Source organism: Theobroma cacao, chromosome 1 (genome assembly GCF_000208745.1).
Source record: "Theobroma cacao cultivar B97-61/B2 chromosome 1, Criollo_cocoa_genome_V2, whole genome shotgun sequence".
NCBI lineage: Eukaryota > Viridiplantae > Streptophyta > Magnoliopsida > Malvales > Malvaceae > Theobroma > Theobroma cacao.
Window position 1 is genome coordinate 8,221,949 of NC_030850.1, and position 9,799 is coordinate 8,231,747.

Below are 9,799 nucleotides of genomic sequence, written 5' to 3' on the forward strand. Positions count from 1 at the left end.
AAATATGGAAGCAATTGGTGTTTGTGAATCTAATTTTAAGTTATTCCATGCAAAAGCAACAAAGTTTACAGACGGGAGAAACTTGAGGAAAAAATTGCATATATTTAGTCACATAAATGATATATATATAATTACATAAAAAGTATAAAATATTTTTTGGAAAATACCAAAAGATCAATATAAGTGTAGAAGAGTTTATACGTGAGATCCATTATATATAAGATAAGATAAGTTAAGATAAGATATTATTTTTTTATCTCCGTGAACCATCCTTTTCTTCCCTTCAAAGGTTTTAATTAAATTACGTGATATAGGTTTAGTTTCTATAGTTACAAGCCTCTAAAAACTGAGTAAAGGTCAAAAACAATAACATGGTAACTAAATGTATAGAAAATGGCTCCATTTGTAAGTTTCAATTTACAAAACCTTATTGGGTGAACTGTGCATTATTGCTTTTGAGGCAATTGGTCGCATGGGAAATTCAACTTGTTGCTTATTAAGGTGATAGGGAAAGTCGAACAAAGGTTGGATTTGAAAGGGGTTGAGGATAGTCTTAAGTAATCATTCACCATGAATGCATTTCTTTGCCAACTTGAACCAAGAGATATTACTGGAAAATGTTAAAAGTCTAATCGATAGCCTCTGTGATAGAAACATCCCAGACTTTCACGTTAATGCTCCAAAGTTTGGCTCCAATTGCTACATAACTTCAAATAACATATGGAACAAGCTATATATAGGGAGACGATCGATCATGCTTAACAAGTAAATACATACTTAACGTCTTAAACATGCTTAACACAAAAAAAAAAAAGAAGAAAAGAAAAGTAAATACATACTTCCATAAAAAAAATAGTGAACATATTAGACATTGAGCTGAAATGAAATTAAAAAGAAGGAAGAAAAAGAACATGTAATTATCTTAGCAATAAAACATATCACGGGGGAGGTGAGGGAGAAGCAGAATGTTGAAATATGATATATGGACAATTTAATATATAGCGCCTAAGAAGAAGCCAGCTAGCCTCAGCAAGAATATGAAACGAGATGGTAATTTTTGAAAAGGCTGGTTCGGAGAATGAAACCCTGGGCTCAGAATCATGCATTTTATGATTATTCATAGTTCCATCATGAAAACTAACAAGACCATTCACCTAGACGACCTCAAGCCAGACAGCATGCATTTTTTGTTCTCAATCCATCTAAAGTAATCTAGCAACAGCAAGGAAGGAGCATTAACGTATAGAGTGCGTGTATATGTTTTGAGAGGAATGAAGCCTGGTCCGAAGCCTTGACTCTTGAGAGTTTCAAACGTTTATATTTGCCAAAGCCTCGAGCCAGCCAACATTCCCCTCAAAAGCTAGCAATGCATCCATGATCCATCCATCCAACTCTCTTTACCTTTGCTTCCTTTCAGTTTCACTCTATAAATCCCTAACCCACATGCACCCCCTATTTATATGCATTCACTCCCAGCTCGCTATTGTGCTTCCATGTGCCCTTTTTTTTTTTTTTTTTCTTTTTTTAATGATAAATTTATCAACTTTCAAAAAGAAAAAAACATTAAAGACATCCCAGTGAACAAGACGATTGCTATAGGTGATGGTACCTAGGGTAAAATTATGCATCCATTATTCACTTGTATTAGCTGGTGCTGGCAGTGAACTGCCCAAGCTGCTGCTACCAGCAGCAGTTGCTTTGCTTCCCTAAAGTCAAACAACCCAACATCTACTTCAATGCTGCAAGCAACATACAACAAGACAAAATGGGAGTTTTGTTGTTTTTTGAGAATATGACGCCACCCAGACAAACCTTACTATTTTGGGCTTTTGCATCACCTACTTTCCAACTCTCTTTGCTTTTGTACACAACTTCTCTTTAAAATATATGAATGATGAGAATAAATTTTTAAGATATATTAGATAAATTTGTGCGTGTGATCTTGATTTCTTTCAAAGTCAGAAACTTAAAATAATTATCTTCCATTAGGTATCAATGGGTTCTCTTTGAAGGTTACAAAGAACAAAAAGTTAAGCAACATAATATTAGAGTAAAAGAACAACATAATGATGGAGTTACACCTTTGGAGAGAGATTTCATATCGGTCCATCAACTATAATGCAACCACGTAGCTGGGAACCTCATCCTTTCTATAACTTGATCTTTTATTGAATCTATAATATTATGTTATACACACTGTTTTACATGCTGAAAGTATAAGATTTCCATCCACTGCATTAAGTGTATCATTCTTCTACAGTGGACAAGTATAAACAGGAACGTATAGTTGACTTGATAAATGCCAACATATTGCTGTTACAATGTACAAGAATCAGCAGACAGAAGAAACAATGCAACCTATCTGTCCACGCACCAAAAAATAAATAAAAAAGCACATCTCACGTGCTAAATCTAAAGCCGAAGCTTACATGTATTCAAGTATGGCACCAGTATGATTGAATCCGCATGATATCTGCAATGCTTTAACATTTTCCCCAAAGTGGACCATTGTAGGTTTTATGTAATCTACATCACTTCCATGGCCCTGTACAAAGAGCATTCAGCAAAGATTTCATCCATTTACATTCAATCCTCAATGCTAGTAATACAAACAAAAATAAGAAAATAAAGATGAGCTGCACAAACTGTACAATCAAGGCAACCATAATGCATCATATAAATATTTGTCTGCCAGAAATAACTACATCAAATTTTTTATGTTCAGTCACACCAGGAAAAAAAATGGTAAAAGGAAAATCTGGCATCATCTGCCTAGCTGCATCAAATTTGATGCGAATCCCAACCCATGCCGACATGGGTACTCAACCAAAAATGGAAACAAAATTAGCAACATCTCCTTTTTCTTATTCTTCTGGTATGTGTTACAGAACCATAACACAACTAAGAACAATGAAGCTTTAGTTGCCCTAGTGCCTTCATGCAGAATCACACAACAAGAATAATGAGAATAATTGATTTAACTAATATTTCTTGGATCAATGCAAAATGAGTAATAATAGAATGTTAATAATACAAGAGAAGATAGAAGCAAACCAGTTGTCCACCAGAAGAATGCCCATCTTCAGAAAATGTTCCATGAGAACCTCCCCAACCCCATGTAAAGACCTTGCCATCTGAACATGAATACCAAATGCACATTTCTCACTCTAACCAATTGCAGAGAATATTTAAGCATTTAACCATTTGTTCCGTATGGAAAAATCACTACATTAAGGTCAAGTATACTGTATAAGTTGCTTTTGGGTCGTTAGTTTATGATTCTCTAAGCTAAAGCCGCACCTTCTATTGATTTTTTGCTTTCTCAAGATTTAAGTGTGAGGAGGCATTTTTTTAAATTCTTAGTAGGAGTGCTGGAAACGGCAGATGTTGAGTCCTGGAATATTATATTATGTCTTCTTATGTAATTAATTTTTTTTGCCAGTTAGTTTCCTATTCAAGGCCTAAGACTTTTTTGAAGTTCCTATGTGACTAGAAATTAATATTGAGCTAATTCTTCTCCAAATTTTTTATTTTGAAATGTCTAACCAATGCCAAACATATTATAACAGATATAAATATATATATATATATAAACTGAAGTCGTTAGAAGCTTATCTCTGTTTCTGTATTAATAATTCTAAGGAGAGATGGGCATGAAAGTATCATTTATTTAGTTTGTGATCCCACATTAAGTTCTTACCTGAAATTGCTGCTGTATGCTTCCAACCACAAGAGACCTGTGGATGCCCATTTGTCAGAAAACGTAAAGTTTGAAGCATATGCAAGAATGTAACCATAAGATCCAGGTATCAGCACAGGGAGATTGGAGCGTTGTTGCTTTGTGACTATTTTTTTCACCTTTTTGCTTCACTCTCATCAGCCTTTCTTCCAATTGAGAATGAAGAGCAACAGCATCAACCGATTTAAATAACATTACCCCTGGTTCTATTATGATTGACCAAATCTAACTGATATAGCAATAAGACAGTTTCAATGTTCAACCAAACAGAAGCACAAACCTTGCAAACAGGAGATTTCAGAAAAGGACCTTGAACTCTTTCTGGTAAATGAAAAACATCTATAGAACTGCCGAAACAAAAGATAGACCAATTTTAAAGATATCAGAATTCTACAATTCAAAATGTAAAATACAAAAAGATGAAAAATCAATTTCTCAAGCTAAGGTTTCAAAATGAAGTCTCAATTGGAATACCCGATACCAAGGCAACCATTCTCATTTGAGCCCCAAGTGTAAAGTTCGCCACCTCCTATGAGAAAAATGATAAGAAGAAACAAAACTCGGATTAGATTTAGACACATAATTGCAAGCACAAAAGAATTTTTTACTCACTAAAGAATGGACAGGATGGGAAGATGAGGAGCAAAACAGGAAATACAGCACTAAAATTTTTGCTATTTTCTTTCCCCTACGGGAAATTTTAAATATATCAAATTTCAGGACGCTTCGCACATCACTTATAAATCATCTGAATTATATAAATTTGGCACATAGATCTCAAATAAAAAAATAGAAACATTTCTTAGTACAACACACTTAAATGAGCTACAAAACAATGGACAAAGCTAGGATAGCATACAATTGTAATTCTGGTCAGTGCAAGGAAAGCCAATCCCATTTTAAAGATTAAAATCGGTCCTCCAAGTTATATTGATGCTTCCTTAAAAAAGGGGCAACAAAACATCTCTAAGACAACTTGCTCTCAAACCCATAGCCAATCTATCAAGATCCAGGTTTGAAGGTTATTAGTTTTACTTTTGGTGCAGCACGAGAGTGAGATATGGAGTAGGGAAAGAGGGAAAAGAAAGAAGTAAAGAGAAAGAAGGCAGAGAAGAGGTAAAAGGATGAAACAAAGGGAGAAAACACTTACTAATTTCCAATACTCCAAATGCTATTCCAACTAAATAGTATTTACAAACTACTCTCTAACCCCAATAGTTAGTAAAAAAGCAACAATATTTTATACAAGTAACTTAAACTGTTTAAAAGTAAAAGAGAATAATTAGATATAAAAATGACAGTTGAGACCATAAAATATAAAAAAATAATAACATTAACACCTAAGTAGTGTATATCCTCCACATATATCACGCTCCCCATGTTCGAGAAAAATCAACTTCCAATGAAATGTTGCAGTAGAGGCAATCTCAAGTTCAAAAATAGTTTATTTGATGATGAGAGATTTGACACATGATGCAACTTCATCTTTTCCTTGAAACCATCAAGATTGATAACAAGCGATCGTTCTTGTCTTCCACAATGTCAAATTGGTTAGGAATAATAAAATCATTTGATAAAGCCCTATAGGATAACGATTGCTATTGGTGCGAAGCTTAGAGCTTTCTTTCTTAATTTCTTCAGGTACTAAATGAAAGCTAATTTTTCTTGTATGAAAAATAAAAGAGGGTTAATTGAGAAACAGCATGTCAAAAAAGCAACTGCAGCTAGAACGAAAATATTAAGATTGGTGGGAAATTTGACCTAATAGTTAGAATAAGAAACAAAGCAACTAGTAGGAAGGTAAAACGTTGCATCAATTAAGGATAGATTGTGAGAAAGATGACTTCAAGATTTTAGGTGTAGATAATATAAATATAGGACTGCATTGGTGAAGAAGCTGTACAAAAGGCATGGAACATCTTTATACAATAAGGACTCCTTTTTATTACCAGCTGATGGGCCTGTCCAATCTATTATCTCCTTTATGTCATTTATCCTAAATAAAAACAAGCAAAAATATATAATAATGAAGATAGAGAATTACTCGTTACAACACACGTGTGGTAGCCACCACATGCGACTTCTTCTGAATATGGCAATGCGCTGATCATGGATGGCATTGTTGCATTCTTGGCCCCTCCAAAGCCCTAAAATATTCCATTAAGAGATCATCACACACAAGATGCCATAGATCAGAATCATGAACTGCGATGTTTAAAACTTGCACCATTTTTAGTACTTACAAGGTTAGTTACCACTTTCTCGCCAAATATGAATAAAGACCCATTTTCTGCAATACCTAGACAAATTAAAGATCTAAAAACAAAAGTTTGGAATATGTCCAGTAATGAGGTCATAGAAAATGATTAACCATAAAAGGAATCATTTCAAATTACCATCAATGCATGCTGAATGCAGCAACCCAGCTGCAACTCTTGCAACCTAACACAAGAATCAATAATGAAGCCAAATAACCATAATTAGTGATGAGAAATTGACACATCCATCTCAATGATAGTTACACAATAAAAAGTTCAAAGTTAACAAATACAAATTACCTTGATACCCTCTAATTTCTTTATAAGCCTCGGTGTATATTCACTGCAAAAAACATAAATAAATCTATGTATATACTTTAAATATTACTGTGAGAAAACAGAGAGCTCAAGGTGAAAAAAGAACAGAATTAAAAAAAACCTAAAAAAATCCAGTTTCCAAAAGAACAGCAAAAAGAAAACAAAAACATGAAAAAAGAAGGGAAAGGAAAAAAATAAAAAAAAAAATGAAAAAAGAAAGAAAAGGACAAAGAAACACACAGTAAGCTATATCAAGGCAGAAGAAAAATAATGTAGCTGTGTCCATGTCAAATACCAATACAACATAACACTCCTTGGAGACATCTCATTCTCATATACTCAAAGTTTCCACACATTGGTCACAACGCAAGCAACTTGAAATGTTGCAAAAGCCCATGTGTTTTTCCTTGTTATGTTTTCACTAAGTCATCTCAAATTTTAAAATGTTTGTCATAGCCCCACAAAAACATGTTCTTGTCTGTGTCTATATACAAGAAAAGAGCAGCAGCACTCAAATCTCCAACTGATTAAACAGGTGATTTGCAATCTAAAATGGTTGCATAGGCCTTTGTAACAACAACCATTCACCAATATTTATTTCTGTTTTTGTCTTCAACATGCCTACTGAATGGGATCCTTTCCCATCCCTTCTCTAAAATACCTAACTGGTCTACAATGAGGTTTCAAGAGACATGATTCATAGACAGAAGTTCAAGGTACAACCAAACGAAAATGCACCTGGACCACTCTGGAGAATCCAAGCTAGGAAGAAAAATTATAAGTATTTTGCTTTTATGCATCTCCCATCCCCCCCAATCCCCCAGCCAAACATGACAAACACGCATATAGATATCCACACAGATTTTGGTTACACTACACAATAAATATTAGCACGTAATTCTCATCTGCTTTATAGGAATAATTGTGCATGAGTCACAGCTACTTAAAAGAAAAGAGGAGAAGGAAAGTATAAGTTGAAGAGTTTGTTATATCATTGAATGATCATGGAAACATAAAAAGTTGAAATAAAATAAAATTAATAATAAAAAAACTTCATTCTAGTTAAAAATAAAAAAATGGCTGACGCTAGTTTATCTTTATGACACAAGGATTATAGCTCAAATATTTCTTCAACAGACAAATACTATCCGTGTCATATCTGCATTTATAGAAACATTTATTTATCATTTTTTCAAATAATTAATGGAAAAGGAGAAAAAGAAAAAATATGTCAAAGGCTTTGTTATATCAGTCGATAATAATGGAAACATAAAATGCAACCTGGTGCTTGTTAAGAACCCAAAAATGCTTGGCTCAAGGCCATGACCAAGTCTTCCAGATGCTGCTCCTCCCCAACTTAAGGCCTCACCTCCATCTGGTGAAGAACATGGAAAATGAAATACAAGTTTTACTCCCTAGCATGCATACAATATCAAAAGCATCTACAAAACAGCAATTCTAGAAAATAGAATCTATATGTCGTGAGGCTTTTCCAGTTTCAAACCAGTAACAGCAACAGTGTGCTCTGAACCCAAAGCTGCTGTCTTAATTGTAAGCCCACTCAAGCATTCTACTTTGGTTGGAACGTGAACCACTTTTGCAGCCTCTGTAAGAATAATATGCCATCCAATGGAAACAAGTGAGAAAATGCTTATTATGCAACAATGCTTTCAAACAAGAAAATAAAAGAATGACAAGTAGGCAAACATAACAATATAACTTAAATAACATAAGTATTCCCAAAAAAAAAAAATTAAAAAGGAGTACATTTAGTTACTTTTTCCAAGGCCAAGCTGCCCACTTGAGTTCTTCCCCCACATGTAAAGCTTCCCATCCACTACAGATCATATCCAAGTTGTTACAAAAATAATTCAGAAGATCAAGTCAGTAGCAACAACATAACACAATGACCTTTCAATGCAAATTACACATGTATGCTTTAAAACTAAAAATTAAAAGAAATAAAAAAGAATTGGGCAGTCAGAGAGAGGAATAAAACAAAAAAAAATATTGCCAAAAGATGCCACGTTAGGATTATGTATGAGTATGTCTAGAGAGCCACATGTGAATGTATCTCATCTATGTATTATTTGGTAAATTCTTGTAGAATGAGATGTTTCATACAGAAATGATGAGATACAAAATCCTCATCTTCATGCAAACAGTAGGTGATAAAGTGTGCAGGTATGTGCCTACCTATCAATGTGTATATGTGTGCACACACGCAACTCTATTAGAATAGTTTGCAGGACACAATACCTGTAATAGCACAAGAGTGATGATAACCAGCAGAAATTTGCACAATTTCCTTTGGAAGTCCTGAAACTTCAATTGGCTCCTAAAAGAATAAAGCAAGTAAATAAATTAAACAAAAAACCTTCACAAGTTACAACTATTACGTTCTATATTGACAGGCATCATAGAAACGTTTGAAATCTAGTGCATTCCAATATTTCACTTGTTTTATAAATACTATACAAGTATTATTCTGCAACAAAAATTCATAGGCAGCCAAAATCCATATTCTGTTCTTCATTTCAAACCTAAGCAAACAGCTCTTGCAGAGTCTTGCTTCTTATAAATGACCAGCATTTCAAGTTCAATTTTTCATAGTCAATAACAATCACAAAATTCTAAATGCCCTATCTTTCTACATATGAGTTACTCTGTTAAGCAATTAATCACATGATTCTACAATCTAAATTCATTGGGGAAAAAATCATTCTTATGAGTGCGCAAACATATAAACTAGAATAAAAGATGGAATAATCTTACTGGAGTGTAATTCATAGAGTCCGAGGAACCTAGCTGTCCAAAATCATTGAGACCAGTGGCATAAACCCTCCCACTTTCTGTCAAAGTAGAAAGATATTAATTCGTGAGTGATCGGAAACACAATTGATCAAAGAGCGGGATATAATTCAAAAAAAAAAAAACAAAGAACCTGTTAAGAAGAGAGTATGGGCACCACCGCAGGCAACGGACTTGAGGCTTTGGTCCTGAAAGGAAGAGCAATGGATAGGCTTAGGTCTCCATTGAGAGTCCAAAGTTCCAACACCCAACCGCCCATAATCTCCATTCCCCCACACCGCGGCAAATCTCCTGGCGGGCTCGCCCGAGCCTGACGAACTTAAACCTCTTCTCCAAAGCAAGAATTCTAGCTCTCCACTAATGAATTTGGTTTTTCTTAGGGAGTTTCTCCACATCTTGTTGTCTCGTTGGTTCTGGCAGTGACAAGAATTTTGCTTCTTATGAGTTTGATGGCTTGCAACGTTGCAACGTCCTCGTTGTACTCTTTTCCCTTTTCTCAACGAGAAGTTGGTAGAGTCGGTTTGATGGACGAACAGTTATATATTTAATATTATTTTGGGCTTAGGCCTATTGGATTGCGGCTTATTGATTCTTCCTAGTTTGTAGCCCGCCCGACTTCGCTTCTTGGGCTTCTCCTAAGTTCTCAAGCAAGCCTCATATTTGGACCTTTCCA

At 34.5% G+C, this 9,799-nt stretch overlaps 1 protein-coding gene across 2 annotated transcripts; it reads right to left on the bottom strand.

Annotated features, from left to right (window-relative positions):
• On the bottom strand, positions 2,148–9,632 carry LOC18611978 (ultraviolet-B receptor UVR8). 2 transcript variants are annotated; one of them, XM_007048515.2, is made up of 15 exons: positions 9,260–9,632; positions 9,091–9,167; positions 8,575–8,653; positions 8,093–8,152; positions 7,820–7,921; positions 7,597–7,690; positions 6,298–6,340; positions 6,136–6,181; positions 5,983–6,029; positions 5,784–5,886; positions 4,214–4,268; positions 4,020–4,086; positions 3,701–3,737; positions 3,055–3,134; positions 2,148–2,545 (listed from the first exon to the last, which is right to left on the bottom strand). In XM_007048515.2, the coding sequence occupies exons 1-15, from the start codon at positions 9,519–9,521 to the stop codon at positions 2,426–2,428; spliced, it is 1,272 nt and encodes a 423-aa protein (XP_007048577.1). In that variant the 5' UTR covers positions 9,522–9,632; the 3' UTR covers positions 2,148–2,425. The 2 variants fall into 2 exon arrangements, with proteins under 2 accessions (XP_007048577.1, XP_017978453.1); XM_018122964.1 differs by having other exon boundaries at positions 5,983–6,038.

What these genes read in the sequence shown, in the direction of transcription:
- LOC18611978 (XM_018122964.1), bottom strand. Translation starts at nt 9,521, where the DNA reads ATGTGGAGAAACTCCCTAAGAAAAACCAAATTCATTAGTGGAGAGCTA. An exon ending in GGGTTCTTAACAAGCACCAG is followed by an intron (nt 6,341 to 7,596) that starts GTTGCATTTTAT and finishes TGTTTTTTGCAG; the next exon opens with TGAATATACACCGAGGCTTA. An exon ending in AGAAAGTGGTAACTAACCTT is followed by an intron (nt 5,887 to 5,982) that starts GTAAGTACTAAA and finishes GGAATATTTTAG; the next exon opens with GGCTTTGGAGGGGCCAAGAA.